The sequence below is a fragment of the Rhinolophus ferrumequinum genome, chromosome 22, assembly GCF_004115265.2.
Source record: "Rhinolophus ferrumequinum isolate MPI-CBG mRhiFer1 chromosome 22, mRhiFer1_v1.p, whole genome shotgun sequence".
In the NCBI taxonomy this organism is placed as follows: domain Eukaryota; kingdom Metazoa; phylum Chordata; class Mammalia; order Chiroptera; family Rhinolophidae; genus Rhinolophus; species Rhinolophus ferrumequinum.
In genome coordinates this window covers 9,998,571-10,023,986 of record NC_046305.1, presented here as the reverse complement: position 1 = coordinate 10,023,986, position 25,416 = coordinate 9,998,571, and the positions used below count along the sequence as shown (strand labels likewise).

At 33.9% G+C, this 25,416-nt stretch overlaps 1 protein-coding gene and 1 non-coding gene across 4 annotated transcripts in view; both read left to right on the top strand.

Annotated features, from left to right (window-relative positions):
• The window catches only part of COP1 (COP1 E3 ubiquitin ligase), a 120,270-nt gene that overhangs the window by 81,252 nt on the left and 13,602 nt on the right, over positions 1 to 25,416 (top strand). For all 3 annotated transcript variants that reach the window (XM_033092936.1, XM_033092937.1, XM_033092935.1), the window contains exons 15-18: positions 605 to 721; positions 7,068 to 7,185; positions 9,950 to 10,074; positions 11,319 to 11,479. In XM_033092936.1, the coding sequence (XP_032948827.1) occupies positions 605 to 721; positions 7,068 to 7,185; positions 9,950 to 10,074; positions 11,319 to 11,479 (521 nt within the window). The remainder of the gene's footprint in view (positions 1 to 604; positions 722 to 7,067; positions 7,186 to 9,949; positions 10,075 to 11,318; positions 11,480 to 25,416) is intronic.
• Positions 25,253 to 25,390, top strand: LOC117015515 (small Cajal body-specific RNA 3). The gene has a single exon (XR_004421747.1). It is a non-coding gene; the product is annotated as a small Cajal body-specific RNA 3 (non-coding RNA).

Genomic DNA, 25,416 nt, shown 5'->3' with positions numbered 1-25,416 from the left:
CCTGGACCTACCTCATCTGGGTATTGTCCTAAATGGGACATTGGGACTAATCGAAAGATGGATAGGAAGATTTTTATTGTTGTTTTTGTAAACGTTTGTTATAAATTCTATTATGTAACCAGTAGTGTGACCTATATCCTAAAAATGTATTTTGTATGTGTATTCTAGTGTCTACTAAGACTTTTTTGTTTAAAAATGACATGATAGTCACTCTGGTACCTTACAAGACAACAGCTCTTTTTTCTACTTCTGCTTTCAGATCTGACCTGCTCTGCTCGGTCAGCTTTCTATTCCCTGATCATTACAAACCTCAGTACATATCGCTGGAATGGACTTAGTTATGGGCCTCAGTTACGGAATCATGTTGCCTTTCATTACACACTGAATATCTGTGTTGTTTTCTGACTTTGAAACTAAGCTCTTTTGGTTTCAGTACATTATTCTGTTATTCAGTTGGTCAGTTTAAACATTTTGATCTTAGTAAATCAAAATGCTTCAGATTAGCACAAAAACAGCCGTATCAATAAGCAAACTTTCCAGGTTACAGAAGCATTTGCTAATGTATTGTTTATTTCTTTTTATTTTTATCGTCCTTTACTTTTAGTGAAGCTGTGGTCTACCAACCTAGACAACTCAGTAGCAAGCATTGAGGCGAAGGCCAATGTGTGTTGTGTTAAATTCAGCCCCTCTTCTAGATACCATTTGGCTTTCGGCTGTGCAGGTAAGAAATGAAAGCAGATCTGTCTTCTTTTGATGTTGGTTGAGTATCATGTCTAGGATAGAAGAGTATTTTAAAACAAATGTCTTTAAATTTTGTTTTTCATTTGTTTAAATTTCATAGACTAGATTAGAATTTTGCAATATGCCATCATTACTGTTTGTTGCTGTGCCTTCATTTCAGTGTCTTATCACCAGTGTTTAATACATAGAGATGGGTTTGTTGATTATTTTTGTCATTCCTCTAAGTCTTTGCATGCATGAACTAATGCTTACTTATTCACATACTTAGGTCATAATGATGTTTAAACAATTAAGCTATATTGTGCAGCCACAGGAATCTTTTTGCTTTTTATTAAAGGAAACCAATTAATTCCTTCAACAATTATTGAGTACCTACTATGCACAAATTACCCATCTAGGAGCAGTGAATAATACACTTAAAGGTCTTGTATCGTGGAGTGCATACTACCATTGTATGTGCTCAGAAAAAAATGTTAGCTATTGTTATAGCAAATAATTTTTTGCTAAAGTGTTTTTCTTAAATAGGGTGACCGAATGCCTGGGTTTGCCTGGGGCAGTCCAACTTTATACTTGTACCATCATAATTACTATTAGTGCCCTCTTAGATTCTCAGAAGTGTTACGGGGTTGGGAGATAAATCACAGGTGTCACACTACTCTTAATTAATTCAGTTTCTTTACTTTCTGTAAGTCTATGTAGATTTTCTGTTTCTTCTTGAAGTCAGTTTGGGTAATTATTGTCTTTCCAGGAATTTGTAAATTTAATTATTCTAATTTGTTGGCATAAAGTTGTTCATAACATTCTCTTGTAATCCTTGTAATTTCCATAATATCAGTTAATAATGTCCCTTCTCTTATTCCTGACTGATAATTTATGTCTCCTCTCTTTTTTCTTCTTGGTCAGTCTAGCTAAATATCTGTCAGTTTCTTCAAGATGTATTTGTGTGTATGTGTGTGTGTGTGTGTGTGTGTAGGGGTGTGTGTGGGGGGTGTAGGCAGGTATGGGGCGTGTGTGGATGGGAGGTGCTTCAGGCCAGAACACTACATACACATATTCCCACTGCTCTTAATGTTCTTCTCCCAACTTACTTACTGAACAGTAGGCTGAGCCCCCTGCAGTGACTCTTAGCTCACCATGAGTATCCATAGGCCAAGAGAGCTGTTATTCCTTTCTCAGCCATTGGAACTATCTAGAGCAAGATCTGTTGAGGTCAAGAACATGATGCCCTTGCTATAATCTAGGGCTCAGAAATCTTTCACTGTAACTGCCACAAAGCTAGAGACTGGACCCTGGAACACTACACCAGAGAACTTCGACATCTTTACAATGATGCTTGCAGCAGAAGTATCTGAAGCAGAATAACTACAGCAATTCTACCTTTCAAATCTTACATAAGTGCGTCTCATTAGTAGAATCTAATTCACATCTAGAAACATAACTGCAAGGGGATCTGGACAATATAGCCTTAACTTTTCATCTTCATAGGCTATAAATTCTATAAGGTGGTGGGAATGCATGCCGACTGTCATCGGCCCTATTCAGCACAGTGAGATTTGACATGAGTTAAGGACTTATTTTTTGGCTTTGAAAAAGGGGTTAGCATCAGAGCAAGACGCTAATAAAGCCAGCAGTCCTCACTTTTTCAGGCAGTTGTTCACTGCCTGTAATTGTTCCTTTTACTGACTGAAACATGCCTTTAATCATAAGAAAAACCTTTACTTCTGGAAACAATTACTGATGGTGAATCATCTTCATTTAGAATTGAAACATTTCTTAGAATGTAGACTATTATCTAAATGTTCCTCTTAAAACTGTGAAACATCACTCTTTAGCCGTGCCATTTATTTTACCACTGAGAGCAGTACAGTCATGTTCATGAGGTTGCTTATTAAATATCATTTGTAATGGTGAATTTGTCATTAGGAATGGGCTGCACATTTTTAAACATCGCTTTTGGAGTTATGAGAAATAGATAAGCGGCATGTGAGCTACGTACCAACTACAGTTTGACTTCCTGTTGCCAGGGCACCTTAGATCCTGCTTGGGTGTGATGCATTATGCTAATTCTAAGCTTCCCTGCCTACCTTCGTTTAGATCTTACATTTCCTTTTCGTGCAGTAAATTCATTTCTCTCTTTGTGCTTTTACTTCATTATTTTCCTCTTTCACCTTTTACCATAATATAAAATGATGTCTGACGGGGTGTTTTTTTGCTTTATTTTTTACTGGAATTTATAGCATGAAAAGTTTCTTGAGGTGGACTAAAAATTCACAGGCATTTCTATTAAAATACCAAATCCTAAATCATGGGTCCCTTGACAAATAAGACTAGGAATTTGAAACTACCTTTTTCTGGTTAACACTGAGGAAAAAGGCTTTAAGTTTTATTTTAAACCATTTAAAATCTATTCTTAAACCTGAGATTATCTGAAGCATGTTTTTAACAGAAGATAATATTTTTAAAATAAAGATAAAGGTGTTTATTAATTGTCTGTTACTTGCTTAACCAGGATGTGTTCGTATTGCATACCAAAAGGTAGAAAACCAATTTTTCTCCAATTTATCCTCTCTATAGCCAGTTTGGGAGAGCGTTGTAAGACTAAAGTAAATAGAACTCCTAGCAATCTGTGGTTTTAATAAAATATTAGCATTACTTGCATGCTAACTTCAAGCATCTTGCAATTTTTAAAATAGTAATTAGTGTAACAGATAGGAAGTATGGGTATGCTGAAATATTATTATTTAAAATAATAATAGATCCCTCCCACCAGAAATTAGTGTTATAAATCAAAAATAAAATTAGTTTTATTCTGATTCAGGAGTAACATTTTGGCTAATAACATATTCACTGGGAAGGAATAATGTTCCTAGAACAAACAGTAATTCTGAAATATTCTATTTAATTGTATTATCAATAAACATTTTTAGTTGTGGTTACTTTAAGCTTTGTTACTCTTAGTAAACTAATCAGTGCACACACACAAACACCACCATTTGCTTTCTCATTTTCAATATTTTCTAGTTTTTGTGATTTGGCATATGGTAACTCTTAGTCTTCAAAGGGAAGAAAATAACCTTTAGGAGCAGGTTTATTGATTAATTTATATTTAAATATCAGTATTACAACTTTCAGTGGCTTCTCATTGCTTAAAGAGTATAGATTCATTCTAGGCCCTCCATGATCAGCTTTCATATACCTTGTATGTTACTTACGTTGTTTATTCTTTGAAAATTTTCTTCCATAAAGATTTCTTCCATAAAGATTTCTCAATTCTCAGTAAAGCTATCTGAGGCTATCTTACATATGCGTCTTTCATTTTTAAAAATTTATGTACATTTAAAATTGTTTATGCTTAATTATACAAATAGTACAAGTTATATCCTCATTCTCAACTTTCATATTGTTATACATAACTAAAGCTTAAGGTCCTCTTGATCAAACATCATTAAACTATCTCCCCAGAGGTAACTGCAGTTAATAGTTTTACAGGAATCTTCCCATAGATAGCATTTCTTGAGGAAGAGGCCAGTAAGTATTTTTCTTTATTTAGTGCAATACGTATTTCTTAAATCAGGGTGGATTCTAAGAGATGAACATCTACAGTATATAAAACATACACAAATTTATAGTGTCTTTAGATCTCTGAAGTCAGTTTATAGATTACCTTCTTCTGAACCCTCCACCCCCCCTTATCATTGTCACCAAAATATAATTAATTCCTTTCAACTTAACCTGGTATTTAGTTTAAGGAGCTATAAAACCTTATTTAATTCAAGTTATAAACTTAATATAGAGAAACTTGAGTAAGGTAGAGATGTAAGTGCTTGGGGTGTCTTTTACGATTTTTTCCCATCTTATTTAAGTAATGGGAAACATTTTAGGTTTGTTAGGTTTATAAATCTGTTCTGTCTTTTATACAGCAATTGCCAGTGGGGATGATGTCTTTTCCTTCACATTTAAATAAATTGAATATCTGAATATGTATTTAATAAATCTTGATTAATGCCGTAGCATTCATGAGCATGTGTTTCAGTTATCTATACTACATGGATAATAGGGGGAAAATGACTATCAAGGACATTTTATTTTCAAGTTTCCAAGTAATTTGAGTGAACTAAAATGGAAGTGGCATGCATAAAGCCAATATTCAAGAAACAAATTATTCTATAGTACTTTGTCGTAAATAAAATCTACTTTTGAGAGTGCTAGAATCTAAAAACAACTTGGAAGCACCTAGTACATCTTTCATCTATTTTTGTCTGTCTTTCCAACCTGTAAGTATAGCACTCTAGCTAGATCTTTTTAAAAAATGGGCTTCACAAGAAATTTTATATTTATATTAAATGCAGAGATATTTTAAAGTTAGGCACCTTTTATTCAGCTGTTACTAATATGACAGACATGATAATCATCCATTTTTTGAAACTAATATTGAGTAATCACTATAAACTTTTGGGAAGTATGAAATACATGATATGATTTCAAGGGAAACCATTAAAATAACAGAACCAAAGTATAGAATCCAAACTATTATTGGGTTAAGAAGGGAGGAGTAAAATACTTGACTAATCCAAAGGTAAGGGGGGAAAAGCATAGAAAACTTGGAATAATTAAAAAACAAAATAAGCTCATAGATAGAAATTCAAATATATCTAATTATAGTAAATGGAAATGACCTAATTGGTGCAAATAAAAGGCAAGGATTAACAGACTAGTTAAAACAAGGATAGGGAAAGGTAAATGAAAACAGTTTTATTTTGGCACAGGAGTAGATAGACTGGTGGCACAGAAACAGAAACGGACTCACAAGTGTGTGGATATTTGACACCTGGCAAAGATTATATCGCATAGGAGTTTGGAAAACACGGAATTGTCATCCTTGGACAGTTGGTATGGGAAAACGGCATTGTAATTGTGCCTTGTGTAGTATACAAAATCAATTCCGATTGATCAAATGTGATCGAAACTACAGAGTATTGAGAAGATAATATAAAGGAGAATATCTTCATGGCCTTGTGGCAAGGAAGGCTTTAAGACACAAAAACCATAAACCATAAATGCTACCAGTTTGATGAAAGGTATCAAATTGGACTATAATAAAATTTAAGACTTTTGTTCACCAAATAATTTTTAAAAAGTCATTAATTGGGGGGAAATATTTATAACATAAATGACTAAGTATTAGCATAGACTATATAGAATATATTAAAATATATTTAAATATGTTTTAAATAAGAAAATGCTAAATATACTTTATAGCCTTGCTACTCAAAGTGTAATCTTCCCAGTGGAACACATTGAGAACCCAGAAATAAACCCAGAACCATCATGTATTGCTGGTGGAAATGTAAAATGGTGCCGTCAATAGTTTGTCAGTTTCTTAAAAAGTTAAACACAAAATTAACATATGATACAGTAATTACACTTCTATAGGTATCTACCCAAGACCTGACTACATGTCCCCACAAAGACTTGAATACGATTGTTCATAGCAGCATTACTCATGGTACCAAAATAAATAAATAAATATTCATCAACTGGTACGGGGATAGACAAAATGTGGTCTATCCATGCAATGGATACTATTCAGTAGCAACAAGGAATGAACTGCTGACACATGTTAACACATGGATGAACTTCAAAAACATCATGTGAAGTGTTAGAAGCCATACATAGAAGCCACATATTGTATGATTCCATTTATATAAATTGTCCAGAAAAGGGAAATTGATTGATTGATAGATAGGGCAGTGGGTGATAAATGGGCATGAGGAATCTTATTGGGATGAGCAAAATGTTCTGTCATTTATGGTAATGGTTGCGCCGGGTAAATTTAATAAAAATCATTGAATGTTATACTTAGAGTTTTTCTTATATGTCTCTCAAGCAAGTGTTTTTTAAAAACCAAATGTGGGAAGTAAAATTATATAGCAGTATATTTAACCAGAAGTCCAAAATATTTATATTATCTTTTTTATAAAGCCATCAAAATGTAAGGATTCATTTTTAAATTGCCAGTTACTCTGAACCCTAATACTATGTTTCTAGAGCCAGGATCACAAGAAATGTCAGTGGAACTCCCTTTCAGACTGACATTGGTATATGTGTACGTATACACTTTTTAAAACAACTATGTTTTCCTAGATTCAAAAAAGAAAACCCACCATATCTTCCTTATCTTTGAAAATGAGTCATAGCCCTTAGTTTTCTGACTGTTACAGGTTTGACATTGTGAAACATTTGATGAAAAATACCAAAATCAGAGCAAATTCTCTTTGCTTTCCATGTCTTCATTTACTCCTTTTTCTCTTTTTGTTTGATTTTAGATCACTGTGTCCACTACTATGATCTTCGTAACACTAAACAGCCCATCATGGTGTTCAAAGGACATCGCAAAGCAGTTTCTTATGCAAAGTTTGTGAGTGGTGAGGAAATTGTCTCTGCGTGAGTATTGCTCTCTTCAGAGGTTGAACTTAACACAGAGCTCTGTCATCATTTACCAGTTTGTAATGTCACTGTGGGTGTATATAAAGTAACCCTGTGCTGTATGCACTTTTCCTTAAATAGTAGATTTTTATAACTTGTCAAATTAAAATACATGTATATGCTTGTCTGTATTACTCACTTTTACATGTTATTTGTGAATAAAATCCTGATGATACTAGTTTTTAATGTCACCCCCTTAAATATTTGAACTTCAGATTAGATTTCAGCCACTGTGTTTCCTTGAGAAGAGAGAGAAACAACATAGTTGACGGAACAGGAGAAGTATTTAATATCAACTAATGTTGCTCTATATGTACATTGCAGTACAATAGTATCATAGTATTATTTTTGGTTTTGAGTAATATTTGATTGACTTTTATGATTCTGTGTTACTTGATCTCACTATGATTTCATGGTGAGTTTTAAATATGTTTTGAGAAGAACTTTCTAAGTATGAATGCTTATATCTGACAAATATCCTTTGAGAAGCTTTCTGAAGTAGATAATCATAATGCAAGCTTTAAATAATCTTTTATTTTGTTTGAAGGTAACAAGATGTGAACCAAATAAATAAATCTCAGTTGCCAAAATATTGTTGACAAAGCTCTTCTGCTAACAGAGTCAGTCCTTCTTATGAGATCCATTTCATAGCTCTCTTTATTTAATATTATCCTAGTAAATACCCATTCTTAATTTCTTTTTTCCATATCTATTATTTCTTCTCAAGCTTAATGATGTATTGTTTTCTTCTTTTCACTTAGATTCTAATTTCTCTGAAGAGATTATTAATGCCAGTGCCTTATACTTGATATCTCCCACCACATCTAACTCCATACTGGTTGCCCTAGATAAGAACTTGGTTTTGAATTTATTTAGCAAGATAATTTGAATTGAGTTACATAAAGGGAAACAAAAGAAAGTGGGAACTGAACTTTACAAAGGGAGGTAGTATAGGTAGGTAATTGGTTCACAAATCTATATTAAGTGGTAACCAGTCAAAAAGTATCCTGTCATTAGAAGTATTAATGGGCAGTAAATAATTAAAATTTTATTCAGATTCAAATATGGATGATAGATGATATGGCAAAAATGTTTTTCTTTAATTTCAGATTAATAAATGGTGAATCAATTAGTTTGATTTCAACTAGTTGAAGTATGTGTAGTATACTTAATTATATACATTGGAAATATTAGTTGACCTTATTAATGTGGATGTGTTATTTGTAGTTTATCAGTTTTTTTCTTCTTTGTTTTTATAAATCATGGTAATTTTTCTCTTGGGCAAGTATTTAGAACAAACTCATCCACAAGTATATTTGGAAATATTAAAAAGTAATATTAATATATACACATATTGCTGCAACCTCTGAATTTTTGGCCAATTAAAAACTGTTACACACACACACACACAAAGGGATATTCAGTGCAACACTGTTGAGCAGAAAGCAAATTTAAAACAACATAAATGTCTAAGAATAGATTTTATGTTGAAAAAATGATGAGAAGCAATAGAGAAGGATTTAAACACTTTGGAGTTTGGCCTCTGAAATAAGACAGTTTCAATCTTGGCTCTATTTAATGGCTGTTGATACCTTGAATGTCTGTAATCTTCTAAATATCAGTTTCATCATCTCTGAATGCAGCTACTAATAATACTAATTTTATAAAATGAATCTTTAAATAAAATAATGTATGTAAAACATTTATCATGGTGCCCTATTCTGTGAATGTTAGAGTCAGAAAAACGATGATTTATTGTGAGTCATTAATAAGGATATAGAAATGAGTTATTTTACAGAAAAAAAAATGTGAAACAAATTGTAGAATGAGAGAGAAATGATTTACAAAATAAAACGTATGATATTATCCAGTTTTTTGTAACAAAAAGAGAAAAACAAAACATGGTGTTTTATTCAAGTCCTAAGACTGTCTCTGTATGATAGGATGATTAGTGACTTCTATATTCAGATATTTTTTGGTAAATAACTGTATTTCGTATAAGATAAATTATATATATCATGTTTCCCTGAAAATAAGACCTAACTGAAAAATAAACCCTAGCATGATTTTTCATGATGACATCCCCTGAACATAAGCCCTAATTCATCTTTTGGAGCAAAAATTAATATAAGATCCAGTCTTATTTTCAGGGAAACACAGTAGACCATTCAACTATTCATAGTATTCCACCCCTGTAGCTGTAACTAAGCTGTGAAAATAGTTTATATCCGGTATATCAATGCAGTTCAACAGTTGAAAAGTAAATCAAACCAAGTGGAACAATTGTATCCTGAAATTAAGCACATTGCCCAATAGAGCTCTCTCATTGTTTGATGGTGGTGGTATAGTGGTACCAATGAATAAGGTTCATTGAACGTTTCCTATATGCCCAAGGACTAATGAAAGCATTTTAAATGAATTAATTTAATTTTCACAATATTTTGTGAAAATTCATCTAATCTACAGGATTAGAGGATTCATCTGATCTATAATGTAGGAACCATTATGTTTCACATTTAACTGATGAAAAAAAAAAAAAATTGAGGCCAGAGTGGTTGTATAACTTTCCTGGGATGAGAAGCAAATTAATGGCACATTGAGCATTCTAACCCAGTCTGGCTCCAGATTCTGCATTCTTAACCACTGAACTGGATTGCCTCTAATTAGTAGTGATGAATTTCATGCCATAAAATCTTAAATGTGTTCTAACTTTTGTGTTTAGCTCAACGGACAGTCAGCTAAAGCTGTGGAATGTAGGAAAACCGTACTGTCTACGTTCCTTCAAGGGTCATATCAATGAAAAAAACTTTGTAGGCCTCGCTTCCAACGGAGATTACATTGCTTGTGGTAAGTGAATTCATCTTTTCCTAAAACTTTTCAACAGGTATCTGTCATTAAAATTGCATTCAATGGAAGTAGACTGCATACCAAGTCAGAAAATGTCCTGTACACACAGAAGGTAGCTTATTGAATTTTCCTTGGATTGTACTGCTTCAGTCTTTCCCCTCTTTACCTAACAGAAGGACCACATGGACTAGCATAAGATTGTTAAATATGTTTTGCTGTTTCTCTCCATTATAACATAATTTCTATAGATATTATGTAAAAAGCAGAAAATACTCATTTCTGCTAACATCCTAATTTTAGAGACATTATTTGTCTTCTTGAGCTGATGTTCATTTTCTTCTATAATGTTTTCTCTTTATTAAGCAATCTGTTTGGGTAGTCTTGATCTATTCTAAGGCTTTTATTGTTGATAATTTATACAAATTTAAATTAGAAGCAGAAAGATCAAATTTAGTATTATTCAAATGCTCTAATATATCTATTGCCTGAATATATGAACTTTCATCAGTACCTTCAAATGATTTGGCCTTTATTCAGTAAAGTTAACTCTCTCTCTCTCTCTCTCTCTCTCTCTCTCTTTCTCTCTCTCTCTCTCTCTTTCTGTGTGTGTGTGTGTGTGTATATATATATATACACACACACACATATATATATGTATACATATATATACATATATATATGTGTGTGTATATATATATATATATGTATATATATGAACCTAAACCTTGCCAAAGCAAATCTCTTGCATAATTACCCAACTTTGATAGACTGCATAAAAAATTCGGGTGTCTAGACCACTCATCTAATAGGGTGATGCCTTTATTGGGGAGTGGGAAATACGTTTTGTACATTATTAAAATTTGCCCTTGTAAGTGCAGTAACTTTTCTTTTTCCTCTCCAGATGAACTCTTTCTAAATTAAGATTCATGCTGTAACAACAAATTCATCGTTCTTCTCTAGACCTTAGCATTGCTCTAAGTGATTTGTATATGGTAATTTCAGCCTTAGAATTACCAATATTATATCATTTAACTATGATTATTTCTTTAGTAAAGTATTGCTTTTTTTCTATGAATCCTTTTCTAACATGAGTCCCAAGAAATCCTGTGCTCTGGTCTTTCAAACTTAACCATAAAAGACTTTTGGTCTTTGAGCTTAAACACTGAGAAATAATTACATTATGAATGTGCTGCCCTAATTCTGAGTTATCCTATTCTAAAAAATTATTTTTTTATTGCTTTCAGGAAGCGAAAACAACTCTCTTTACCTGTACTATAAAGGACTTTCTAAGACTTTGCTAACTTTTAAGTTTGATACAGTCAAAAGTGTTCTGGACAAAGACCGAAAAGAAGATGATACAAATGAATTTGTTAGCGCTGTGTGCTGGAGGGCACTGCCAGATGGGGTAAGTTTTCATATCAGTTTTTTTCACCTTGGTGTCTTATATAATGCTTTATATTTGTATATACACAGTTGAGTTTTTTAAACTTTAAATTATAAATCGATATGTGATGTGCATTTTCTGTTTTGTATAGCATTGCCTCACCAAAGGAAACAGGGATTTTAGGTAGTGATTGAAATATGAAACAGTGTCATGCTGACATGATGTCTCTTTTGTGTACCCATGGCATTTTGTGCATACCTCTGTGATAGCCATTATCACATTGTCTCTTTATCTCTCTCTCTCTAAGACTGGAAATTTCTCCAGAATACACACTGTATCTCATTTTCCTTATTGATCACATGCAGTATATACTCAATAAACATTTATCTGAATCTGGTAGTAGGATGCAAACGGTTTAATGTAGGTAAAGGGGAGTGGCCTGTATATACAACTAATTAAAAACTATTTCAGGGCAGAATTGCTTTCTACAAAATACATTTATACAAGAACATTTAAGCCCATTTAATTTCTTAACATGAAAGTTAACACTCCTAGGTTGCAAAAAAAAAAAGTTTCCTCAAATTTATCACTTATTTATACAGTTTAAAGTACAAGTTTTTTAATAAGATATATGAAGAAATAATTTTTTATCTTGATTTTTGTAAACAGTCATTCTTTCATGTCATCTTTTTAAAAATAGCTTTTTAGGTACTTCCTTGGTTGGTTTTATTTTTGACAACAAAAAATTTTTACTTGATGGGTTCTTTAAGATATATGAGTTCCAGTTATAGTTTAATTAAATATATTCCAGTGCTATCTTGTTTAAAGTACTCAACTTCCAGTTTTGGTAATGGCAGACTAGGTGATTTGGACCAACCCACCCTCTAAGAAGAACTAGAAAAGCTGGGCCCAGTGTATGTATTTTAAAAACAAAACTTGTTGGAAGGCATTGGAAAGTAAACAAGATAGAAGAGAATGACTGGCCCAGGACTGTGAGCCTGTCTTTTAAGGATACATTTTGCCGAGAAGTATTTGCCAATTTTGGTGGAGTGGCTAAGAGCACTTATGGTAGCTTCTAAGAGGCACAGGGATTGGAGTCTGGCGCTCATCACTGTATTGGTGAACTCGTTTGGTTTAGGACTGCAGATGGTTGGAGTCTAGGGTAAACCAGTAGTAGATAAGCCCTCACAGTGACTACAACTCAACTTCAAATCATATCAATCCTGAAATTAAAGTGAGGTGATCCTGGTTTGCTAGTGTCCACAGGGTGCAAAATTAAATCCTCTCTGAAAGATCCTCTAAAGAAGATCATCTGAAGACTTCATTTATTTTTTTTTTCAAAATTACAAATACAATAACTAGGGCACAGTGAAAAATAAACAGAAAAGGCAAGGCAACATAAATAAATCCAGCATAAGCAATGGACAGTAGAAACAAAATCACAACATCTCTGTATATTGGAGTTACCAGACATAACTTGAAAATATCTATGCTGACAAGATGAAAGACAGTATTAAAAATGTCAACTGAGAACTAAAAACTATTTTAAAAATGAAAATCCTAGAACTGAAAAAATATAGTTACAAAAATTAAGAACTCTGAACGAGTTGAGTGGAAGATACCACACAGTTGAAAAGAGAAATAGTCAACATGTAGGTAACTTAGAAGAAAATATACAGAAGGAAGCATGGAGAGATGAAGTGATGGAAAAAAATACAGAAAAGAGATAGAGGATGAAGTAAGAAAATTTAACATATTCAATAGGAGACCTAAAAGGAAAGATGAGAAATAATGCTGCTGAAAAAAATATTTGAAACGATTGCTGAGAACTTTACAAAATTGATGAAAGACATCAAGCCAGAGATTCAGTAAGCCTTTTTACCCCAGAGAATAAATGACTTGAAATCTACACTGTGAATAAAGATTTAATATCCAACCTGGACCCTGAACAGACTTAGGCCTGCCTGAAAATCTGAGCTTGGGTCTGCCTTCTCATAGCACTATTTTGTGAAAATATACTGAGTTAGACAAAATGGAATGTTATGTAGTAGGAGCTAATTATCTTAAATTTAATATGAAACCTCCTCTATGATGTTGCATCTAGACTGAGAGAATTGTGAGTAGGCATATTGGCCTTGTATCTGTGCAAAGTGAATGGTATAAGACTGGCCCAAGGCAAATATATGTCTAGAGATGAACCACATGCACCTTAACTGTCTTCGGCAACTGTGTGTAATCTTGTGTGGGTTGGGGAGAGAACCAAGAAACTGGATGTAAACCGTTGCTTGGCCTTCTGATGAGTTGGAAGATGCATGCATGCTGAATTTTCTATCCTATATCCCACTGTAAAGCTCACTAACTTAGTGCTAGATTAGAGCTAATTGTGTCTGATCCTGTTAACCCACCTGGTGGAGGGACAGTCATACCTTGACCCATGGTAAAACTGCTGAAAATGAAACACAAAGGGGAATTCTTAAATGTAGGCAGAGAAAAAGTACTGTCTTCAAATGATTAGCAATTAGACTGGCAGCCAACTTCTCAATGAAGCAATGGAAACCAGAAGATAGTGGAATGAGATTATCAGTGTTTGAAGGAAAATACCTGCCAATCTGAAATTCTATATCCATTGCAAATCTCTCAAGACAAAGGTACAATAAAGATATTGTTAGGTAAATAAATATGAATTTGCCATCAAGACGCCTACACTAAAGAAACCCATAAAGGATATTCTTAAGGCTGAAGGAAAAGATGCAGAAGATGAAGATCAGAGAGCTACATAAAGAAATGGAAAGCAATAAAAGTAGTAAATATGCAGTAAACCTATGTGCATATTGACTGTAGAAAGGAATGACGCTTTGCTGGATTTAATACACACAAAGGATTAAGTACTTGACCATAATAACATAAGTCAGAAGGATAAATGTAATTAAAATGTTCTCAGTGCCTGCCTGGTCAAGGAAGGAGGTAACAGAATTAATTCATATTAGACTGAAAGGATACATATTGTACTTTATAGGATAACCTCTAAAATAGGTTGTTAAATTTCTTAAAGTGTGCTACCTAGACCAGCAACAAGTCATGATAAAAAGATTAAAAGTTCTGCAACTCATTTAATTACTCTTACAGATTTATTTTAAATCTGATTGATGTATAGCTGTCACCTTGATTAGCCACAAAAAATCACTTCATTTTCTTAGATGAGACTCTTTTGTTCATTTATTCAACAAATTTTATGTGCATTCACAGTTCTAGATACTGGAGATACTGGTGAACAGAAATGTAAAAAATATTCTGGCCTTCTTGGAATTAAAATTTTATGTGCTGGAGGAGACAAAAAAATTAAGTTATTATATTAGAAGGTGATGAGTGCTTTGGAGAAAAACAAAGCAGGAAAGGGAGAGCGGGAGTGCTAGAGTAGGGATTTGTAGTTTTCAGCTCGTGGTGACAGAATGCCTACCTGAGTAGCTGAATTAGAGCCAAGATTGGGAAATGAAGATGTAATCCATGTTTAAATGGAGGAGAGAGTATTCCAGGTGAAGCAAGCAGTTCAGAGGCCTTGAAGTAAGAATGTGATTCTTGTTCAAGAAACAGGAAAAAGGGCGGTGTTGCTGTACTGCAGTGGGCCAGGTGGAGAGGAGGAGATGATTTCCGGGTGGAGAAGAACCATCCAGTAGAGCTTTGTTTGCCATTGGAAGGACTTTGGCTTTTACTGGGAGTCAGTTGGGAGCCGTTGTAAGATTTTGAGCAAAGTAGTGATATAATCTGACTTAAATTTTTAAAAATTGAGTTTGGTTGTTTTATAGAGAACAGACTATAAGGTGTCGAATGGAAACAGGAAGGCTGTTGCAATAATCCAGGTAAGATAAAATAGTGACATATCAGTGAAAAGTAGTCAGATCCCATTCATATTTTGAAAATAGAATCAATAGAATTGCCAATAGATTGCATGTGGAGAGTGAAAGAGAAAAGTCTGACGCCGAGCTTTTTGCCCAAGCAATTTCAACAGTGGAGTTGCCATTTATTACGATGAAGAAGACTACCAGAGGAGCGGTCTTAGGGGAGAAAACCAGGAGTTGACTGGCTGAGTTTGAGAGTTACGGAGAATACTAAGCGGAGATGTCAAGTTCAGAATTTACAGGAGACTCGTGAACTGGTTCAGCTTGTGATACTACTTGCCATTTCAGTGGACGTGCCATGTTTGGAGTTCATAGCAGATCGTGGAGCCAGAGATATAAGTATGGTAGCTGTCGGCATATGATGTGGCCAAAACACTGGATAGCATTTCCCCAAAGTCGTGCGGTTAGAGATCGGAAGTAGTGTGAGTACCTTACTTGAGGGCACTTCAGGTTTCAGTGATTGAGTGAAGGAGGAGGAACCAACAAAAATACGAGGAGTGGTTATCACGAGTAGGAAAACTGGTGTCTGGGAAAGGAGGATGGATTGATCAGCTTTGGCTAAGACAAGCAAGGTGAGCAAAACAATGAAAGGAGTGGTAAGACAAAAGCTTGATCGGAGTGCTTTTAACAAAGGGAAGGGAGAAATTGGAGATAGTGAAGTACAGAGAACTTCTGGGGGAATCATAAAACAATACCATGTTTAATTTCACCTGCATTACTTTTTTAAGATACGAAATCAATCGCTGTGTCTAGAAAGGCCAGATATTTCATTGTCTTTCTATACTTTATTTGTGTCCTACCTAACGTAAATTAAGAATAAGTGGTAGATATATTCCCTTAGGGCAGTATCTCAATATTATAAAAATTTAGGATACTTTTCAGCACATTAAATTTTTGTCTAGCCTTGCTTTTTCCTATAACCTGCATACATATATTTCTTTCTGGCCACTTCTGACTAAAAATGAACCAGTAATCTCAGGTCCTGTTTTGAACAATCAGCCAAGATGACATAATTTCTATTCTTTTTATTTCTACCATCCTGCATATAAACTGGAAAGAACTGCCCTTTTTTAAGATGTTGGCCACTTTATGGCATCTGTCCTCCTTTTATTTCTCAGTGTTGTGGGACATAACAGCACACTTCTCTCCCACCTTCACATTTGCCATGTGCTTTGTCTATTTTTGCTTTAAGAGTTAACAATTCTTACTTTCAATTACTCCCTTTTAAAGACAGAATATTTCTAATGTTTCTTTTAATCTGAGAGACAGTACCTTGTCCTTTGTCTCTCTTTTTTTTTCTATTCTAATATTTTCCCTGTGTCTAAAAGATCTTTTATTCTGTCATTTTAGGGTATGTCGACAGATTCTTCTGTCCTTTGTTCTTAGCTTGTTCTTGCAAAGGTAGTGGCTCTAGCATTTCTATCACTAAAATGCCACAATCTCTTGTACATATTTAATTTTTAAAAAGAGTTTTAAGATAAATTTTATTTGAACTCTAGTGAAATACTTTTTTTTAAAGAATTTTTATTGCAACTTAGATTCTTTCTAGACTATGTAAAAATGGTAATGGTTATTCTAATGAAGAATGTAGAATTCTTCGTTTTATATTTTGTTTTTAGTTCATTATTTTAGTTTATTTGAAGACATTTTAATTGAAGATACATTAGTAGCTTGGAGTTATTAACATAAGGATGTTCTATCATTGCCAGATTCTTAGGATTTCCCCTCAAGACTAAATCTTATTATTTGCATTGCCTATTTCAGTATTAACTTTTACAATTTTTTAAAAAACATGAATTTGTGAAAAATAACTACTTGGAATACCATATATCACTTTACCTTTATTTAGGCTTTGGAAGATAATTTCCTCTTTGGTTATTTTTTAAATATAAATGAAGAGAATTTAAGCATGTGTTTAACTTGCTGAAATCAAAAAAAATTTATTACCTGTTTATTTGAAGAAGTAGTGGTAAATTCTAAAACTGGACCTGAATGTATTATATCCATATAGGACTGCGTGTCTAAATATACTCCATTTGAATGATTATACAGTCTTTGAAATAAATGTGGTTTGCTGATTTTCATATACAGCAGTCAGCTCTATACTTTTGAATATAGAGAGTGGTGGGCAAGTAAGTTGGAATTTCAATTCATTTTTTGACTCTACTTGAAAAATTTATTTGGCTTCTTGTGTCCAGATGCGTCAACTTTGATAAACTGCCTTCCAGAAAAGTTTATTTCTATTTGCTCTTGCACCAAGAAAATCCAGAGGTTTCCATTTCACCATGCCCATAAAACATGGAGTACAATGCCAATATCTTTGCCAGTTTGAAAATATCTTGTTAATAAAATAAGTGATGATATTTTATCAGTTGTTTCCATAAGCAATTTTTTAAAATGTTAAGTTCTGATTTTTTACCAATTATATACTTACATACTGAGAATTGTCTTTTTTAAAAGAAATTCCTGTTTGAAAGGGAAATACCATACAACTGAGGTACTGTTTTATAATCATAGTTTTTTGGCAATTTGGTATTAGTAATTCATATCTATCCCACTGTCTCCACACCCCACATTCACCTTGAAATTAATGCCACAAAACTAAGGTAAATTTTGGACAATACTCTTTATTCTTTCTTTCTATCATGTCTTTATCATCACTTCTTTATTCAGAGACTGGAGTTAGGTAAAGGAGATTATACATGTTTTGTATCTGTGGATCCTTCTGTGGCATGACTCTTATCTGAAACTTGGAATGAAATACAATAAATTGATTCAGGAATGTGAAAGACTATTTCTGTTCTTAAGTGATCAGATATGTATAAAGGGACCGTATAGTGTTGTTGGAGGCAGGACCGGAGTCCATGGTACTGTGTTTCCCCGAAATAAGACCGGGCCTTATATAATACAATACAATATAAGACCGGGTCTTATATTAATTTTTGCTCCAAAAGACACTGTAGAGCTGATGGTCTGGCTAGGTCTTATTTTGGGGGAAACGGTAACTCCTGCTGAGGCTGCAGATACCCTAATCTTTGTTTTATCAGCTCTGAGCCACATCATACATAGTTATCTAATCTTGGGTCACCAATTCTAAATGGATATCTAATGGTAAAAACCAATACTTGTGAAGGACCCTTAAGGCTCCCTTAGCTCTTCAAAAGTGACCAAAAAAAACCCCCACAAAAAACGTATACTCTATCCTCAGGAGAAGCATTGGTTATTAAGGGTGGACATTTTCTCTTGTGGCTTGAAACACCAGGAATCATATTAAAAGTTTCTGTAATGAGAGTGAGGGATGTCAGAATAATGATTTCCCTAATTTCCCTCCCTGAAACCAAGTCCAGCAAAATTGGCCTTGGATATCCCTCAGCTATGTTATCACACATACTATACAAAGTTGTAACTGTATGAGGCAAAAGCATCTTACTCTTTAGGTCTTATTTCTAACAAGTCAAGTTTTATATCGTGAAACACTTAGTGTTTTTAACTAAAACTCTGTTCTTAAGCAGATCTTTTCTTTGCCTAAATCGCTCATGATTTCTACCCGTTAAAAATATTTGCTGACTGAATTAATATATTGCCTTGTACTGTTATTTGTGTTCATAGCCCTTGCTAACCTGCAAACTCCTTGGGAAAAGGCATCATAATCTACTGAGTAAGAAGAGCACAGACTGTGGAGCTAGGCCGCCTAGGTCCAAAGCAGATTAACCCCTCACTAGCTCTGTTACCTTGCTCAAGTTGCTTAACTGCACTGTGCTTCAGTTTCCTCAACTATAAAGTGCTGATGAGAATAGTAACCTAATCTCTTAGGGTTTTTGTAAAGTTAAAATAAGTTAATGTGCATAAAGGGTTTAGAATAATTGTGGCATATAGTGAGAGCAATATAAGTGTTTGCTATTAACATCATTCATTCTTAATTACTTCTAGCACCAAGCAAATTGTTTGCACATAATGTGTAACTAATATGTAATTTTTGTAATGAATAGTACAGTCCTTCAGGCTTGGTCTTTATCATGTTTGATGCATAATTAATTAAATAGTAGTATTTGAAACCAAAGAAATGATGGAGTAGAGATGGTAAATATTTCTCCTATCTAAGACTCTCTTAAAACTCATTGGTAATATCAGCACTACATCAACTTAAGAAACCAGTTTTCCTGATTGAACATTTATGAGTATCTATATAATTTTTTTCATAATTACCCTTTTGCTCCTTGGAATATAATCTCCAGACTTTTGCCTATTTTCAAAATCAATGAAGAAGTAAAAGTATGTGCAGCTATTGGAGAATTGGTATTTATTTTTGGCTTAATATTTTTATTCGATGTATAGCCTGTTTGTTCTTCCCTTTGCCCATTGCATTAGCACTATTTCACAATTCTGTTTTCTCTCAAAGACACTTAACACATCTTTTTCCGATTTATATGTTTTTACCTACAAGATAAGCATTCCCCTCTGACTCAATAAATGCTGCGTATAAAGCATCAGATTGCTCTAAATACTAGGGATGTTAAAGCACATGTGAAAAGCCAGTCTGCTTCCATTAAAGTGCAGAAGACATCTATAATAAAATTTATTTATACCAATGATTTTCAAACCTGAGTGGTCATTAGAATCACTTGGGATCGTTCCAAAACAATGAATAAATAACAAAATAGTTCTACTTTTAGACCCATGAATCCATGTTTTCGGGGAGGAAGGGAGGAGGGTAGAGAGCTGTGTTTTGAAAAGTTCCCCAGGTCTCCTTGGAAAATATATAAACAATCAAGTTTGGGAACAGCTGACTCATATTACCACATAGTGACCAAGAGGCATAAAGGGTTCTGGAGCATCTGCTAAAGAGGGAACACTGTAATCATGGCCACCTAATGTCTGTTAGATTTTGCTACTCCCTTATCCCTCTCAGGAAAAAACACAAACAAAAAAATAAGATGTGGTCTTTTTTCTTTAATTAAAAACAAAAAACTGCTTTTAATATATATTGACTTCCCGTGCTTACAAGCTATTTCTCATCCTAAATTCTTCATTGAGCACTGAGAAGACAACATAGGAGCTTCTTTTCTTTCTTCCCTCCTTTCTTCATTTCTTTTTCTCTTTTTCCTTTATCTTTCCTTTCCTTTCTTCTTTCCTCTAGCCGGATGGTTTATAACCCTTTAGAAAATTTTCCTGACTGGAAGAGGGCCAATCTGAAAGAACTCTTGTCTGTCTTGGGCATGGAAGTAAAGAAGATTCTGAGCATTGGACCCTGACTTCCAGGAAGACTGTGGCTCCCATCTCCACCTGAGTGCCCCACTCTTCCCTTAGTGTCCAGACTAGAATGAGGTGGGGAAGTAGAAAAGAGAGGAGACAGAAGGTGGTGGAAACCTGTCATTTATTTCTTCGTTAAGTAAATTACGTTAACTATTCCTTCACCTTAATGTCCAGTACCATATGGACAACCTCTGTGAAAACAGTTGTTACGTTAGATATTTTATGGTGAACATTGTAATGAAGTCAACAAAATATGATTTAATGGGTCTGCTAGTTGATATTTTAAATATTTCATTGTCATGTTTATATGTACTGTAATGGAACTTGACCTATATTAGAATGGTTCTTACAGTTTTTTCTCATTAAATACCTTTTTAAAAATAGTGTTTGTCCTTCTGAAGTATGCCAGTTTTGAAGCCTAGAACTGACTTAAATCTTTAAGCTACTTGGTTTTTACCTTTTGCTTTGGTTTTTATTAAAAGGAAAAAAACAAATATATTAATTTGAGAGTACATTCTGAACTATGCCATTAACCTAAAATCATTTTATTACCCCACTGTGCTTAAAAGTGTCTAAAAATATTTTGAGATGGGAAGGGATTTAACTTTGATTTCTAAATATTTATCTTTTGATAGTTCCTACACATTTCCATACTAGCAGTAGAAGAAAGAGTGAATATTGAATATCATTTCATCGACTTAAAAGGTTTTAATAAATACTACTTGAATTGGTTTTATATGCTGAAGTATATGTATGGGAAACACGGTTATTGTTTACAGAATAAAACCTAAGCTTCTTTATGTGACATCTAACACCCTCTTTCATCAGGCCTCCACCTACCTGTCTAGTATGGTCACCTACCTACCACTTGCATAGGCACATTTAACACCTTAGTAACAATTGATTTGCTTGTAGATCCTCAAACACCCCACGATGGGTTCTGTTTTGTTTTGTCTTTGCCTTTGACCTTGCTGCTCACTGTGCCCAGACCCTTTCCTGCACTTCTGTTGGTTACGTATTGTCATGCCATTAGGCTGGAAGCTCTTTAAGTCGTGTTGAGCTTTGTAGCTACAAAAGTCGAGTGTTCAGGGGGTGGATGACTATTGTTAGGTTGATCTAGTCTCGTCTTTTTCCCGTTGTGGAAATGATTGGTACCATATTTCTAGTGGGGTATCCTTCAGACTTTCTGAGGATCTCTGGTGACAGAGATCTCCTGCTACAAGGAAGCCCATCCTATTTTTCTAACTCTAAATCTTAAAGTTGTCTCAAAAGAACAGCTCATACCTCTTTTTCCCCATCACTTCACGAACAGTAAATATTTAAAATTTCGTGTAATGTTCAAGAACTTCGGGCTCCACATACAGTAAAAGTCAACATTTTCTGAATTAATTTTAATTATATTAACCCACTCTTTACCTCACTTTTACTTGACTCCTTTGAGGATAGAGTGGCACTTGATAATGTAGGCAAAGAGTTAAACATTGCTTTCTAAGAAGTTATACTGATTTCGTGTATTTTACTTTGTCATTGGACGAGTTTAAAATACAGGAATCAGAGGATGAAAGAAAAGAGAAAAATAGGACATTTACTAGTATATGTAAACCATACTCGTATAGGTAAGAACCCAGTTCTCAGCTTTCCATTCTGTTTTATTTATTTTAAATTCTCATGGATCTCCATTTGTGAAGTTAAACTTTATTAAATTTCTGTGAGCCACTCATGTCAAATTCAAGTACTGAATATACTTTAACAAAATAAATTTGTTATAGATTTGTAAAAGTATTACAAATATGTTTTTGCATGTATAATCATTCTCACTAAACTCAAAAGATCCCTTAGGTTAAAAACTCTTATCCTATTTATCTTGGTATTCTTGTCCTTGTGTGGGATCTTATAAATAAGTATTCATAAAATTAAAATAAATAACAATAAACAGCTTGATCTTTACTCTTCACTTTCCTCTTACCAGCCTCGTGACCTAAATGCAGAAAAATGCAGATTTTTTCTTTCTCTGAGTTCCGCATTTATAAATAGTTTTTAATATCTTCTGCTAGTGTTTTCAAATTATGGGCTACTGATCATCTGCTTCAGAATTATTGATTACCTGGGACATGTATTAAGAAAGCAAATTTCTAAACCCCAAACTTACTAAGTCAGAGTTTCTGAGGATGAGATTCAGGAACCTCTGTTTTTGTTGTTGTTCTGTTGTTTTTTTATGGGATACATAATTCTCTTCTTTTGTTTTATTAAATAGCCTAGAATTCCATGGAGAAGCAAAGATCCTATCCCTGACAGACCTAGTCTAATTAATTTTTTTTTAATTTTCAAAGATCCTAAATGGCCACAAAAAAAAAGTGAGGTCAATTTAAATCAGGCAGTGAGCTCTTTGGGAATTTATTTTGTACAACCAAAAGAAATTTATTATGAAATGCCATTCCTTTGATTTTTCCTGTCAGCCTCTGACCTATTAAAATCGTTTTCTTTTGGCTTTATCATTCTTTTAAGTCATTTAAGCCTAAAACTTCCAGATCATTACTGTTACATCTCTTTTTTATCTTGTAATTATTCATCAGACAGCAATAATACTTGCTTTGAACTATCGCCTATATTTATCTCTTATTTTCATTCATTTGTGCTTTTCATCTCCTCATTCCTGTTCTTCCCCTCCCTTCACAGATTACTTCTAACACTTTCGTATCCCCTTTAACCTACCTTTGTACACCGCTACCAAATGTCCTTAATCATTATACAGAGGAATTCACAAAGAATCAAATATTGCTTATTACCTTTAATTGACCCTAGGTCATTCAGAAAAAATTTTCAAAATCAATATTTCATGTATCTCCAAATTGTATATTTGGCCATCATTAAAGATTAAGGGGAAATTTAATAAATATATCTCCTAAACTTGATTATTTTATCTATTTCACTTAAGGTTCCTTTATCTAATTTAAAAATTGTATTTTTCCCTAACAATTAAATATGAGCCTTAAGAAAATCCAGTTTCAATTATAGAAAAAACCACAGAAGAACTGATTCAAATGTGGCTCAGATTTCAAATTTAAGTAATTAAATAGGAAGTTGGCCTTCAAAATAAGAATAGAGTAATCATGGATGTGATTTTAATGTCATTCCTCTCTCATTTAATTAATTCTCTTTCCTCATGGGCTTGATCTTAGGCATTATATCTAAATGGCTACCTGTATTCAAGATTTTCAAGAATCTGGAATACAACCTTATTTCTATTTTCTAGCACAAAGCATCTATAAAGAAAGTTTTTGCATTGTTCCATATTCCTGTTCTCACTTCTGAAATTGTATTTGTGTTGTTCCCCACATATCTGTATCACCTTTCCCCCTTTCCCATTTATCTAAATTCTCATCTTTTCCCAGCCCAATCTTTCCTTTTCTATCCATCCCTCTCTTAACCCCTCTCCTTGGTTTCTGGTTTCTCACAACTACTGCTATACCTATAGAATGCACTCTACCATCTGCCATTCAAGTATTTCTTTCTGTAATTGTTGTGCTTAAGTCGTGTGGCCCCAGTTATATTCCTTGCTTCTACTTCGAGAGCAAAAGATAACACCAGCAACTGCCTTAATAAGAGCTACTTAGTTTTATAGAAAAGAGTTAGAATTAAGATGAAATTTAAGTCCACTTCTCCTGGAGAGCCTATTTTATGTTTTTAATCAATTTTATAAGATCATAAATATGGTAACGAGAATAACAGTAGTACGGTCATACTTGGGACAACTGCCCTTTAATGGTGAAGAAATTTAGATTATAGTATTTTGATAAGAACAACTGCCACTTTTGTTTGGTGCCAATAATACGCACCTGTGCCTTTTTGGTTAACTACTTTACTGTGTTTTCTTTGAGTTTTCATAAAAATGTTTTGAAGTACCTAAGATGGTTTATAGTTGAAGAAATTGAGTCTCTAAGAGCATTAAGAAATACTGTGGCAGAACCAAAAGATGAGTCCAGGTCTCCCTGTCTTAAATTCATTACCATTTCTACTGTGTTACACGGTATCCCTAAAATAGTACAGAACGCTTGAAACAGTTTTGCCAGAGTATTCTGGAGGAATTTTTCAAACAGAGCCCTTAGAAATGCACATTTCCATGCTTGGAGAACCTCCTAACATCCATCAGCAGTACAGTCAGTTTTCCCTGTTAGGTATGCCCTTGCAAGCACATGGTTCTCAAGCTTTATTCAGGACAGCATCCAGAGGTCTAGAGGTATCGACATGTGAGGGAAATTGTAGGTGTCTGGAGGTAACGTTGGAGTGCTGGGTGGCAAGGAAAATTAAGTGGAGTAGGGCCGCTTGGCGAGACGGGAGAAGACTTGAGAAAGCATTGGGAGTGAAGGCATGGTGGTGACTGTGTGATATTTTTGTGTAACTCAGTCCTCTTTCCTTTGTACATGTCCTTTACAACTTTTTCTCCCTACATAAAGATCACTTTGAGTTTATATGTTGAGTGTGCCAAATTTTTAGTGGTGGTTTTTCTATTATTTGAATCCTTTTTATTTCCCATAGCTTATTTGAATGTGTTAAAGAATGTTTAAATGAGAATTTGATGCAGTCAGGAAGTTGGTATAGAAAAGACTGGATAAGAAAAGCGTTCTTAGTAATGAAGCACACCAAAAATGGAACCTGCAGGAACCAACCATGTGGACAAATGAAGTGTCTTTTGTCTACACATTGCAGGGGTCCTACAGAAACATGGAGGTCTCTGTCTGGCTTAGGACAGCTGACTAAGTCTGATCGTTCCCCTCCATACAACCCTTAAAACCAGCACTCCAGCGACTG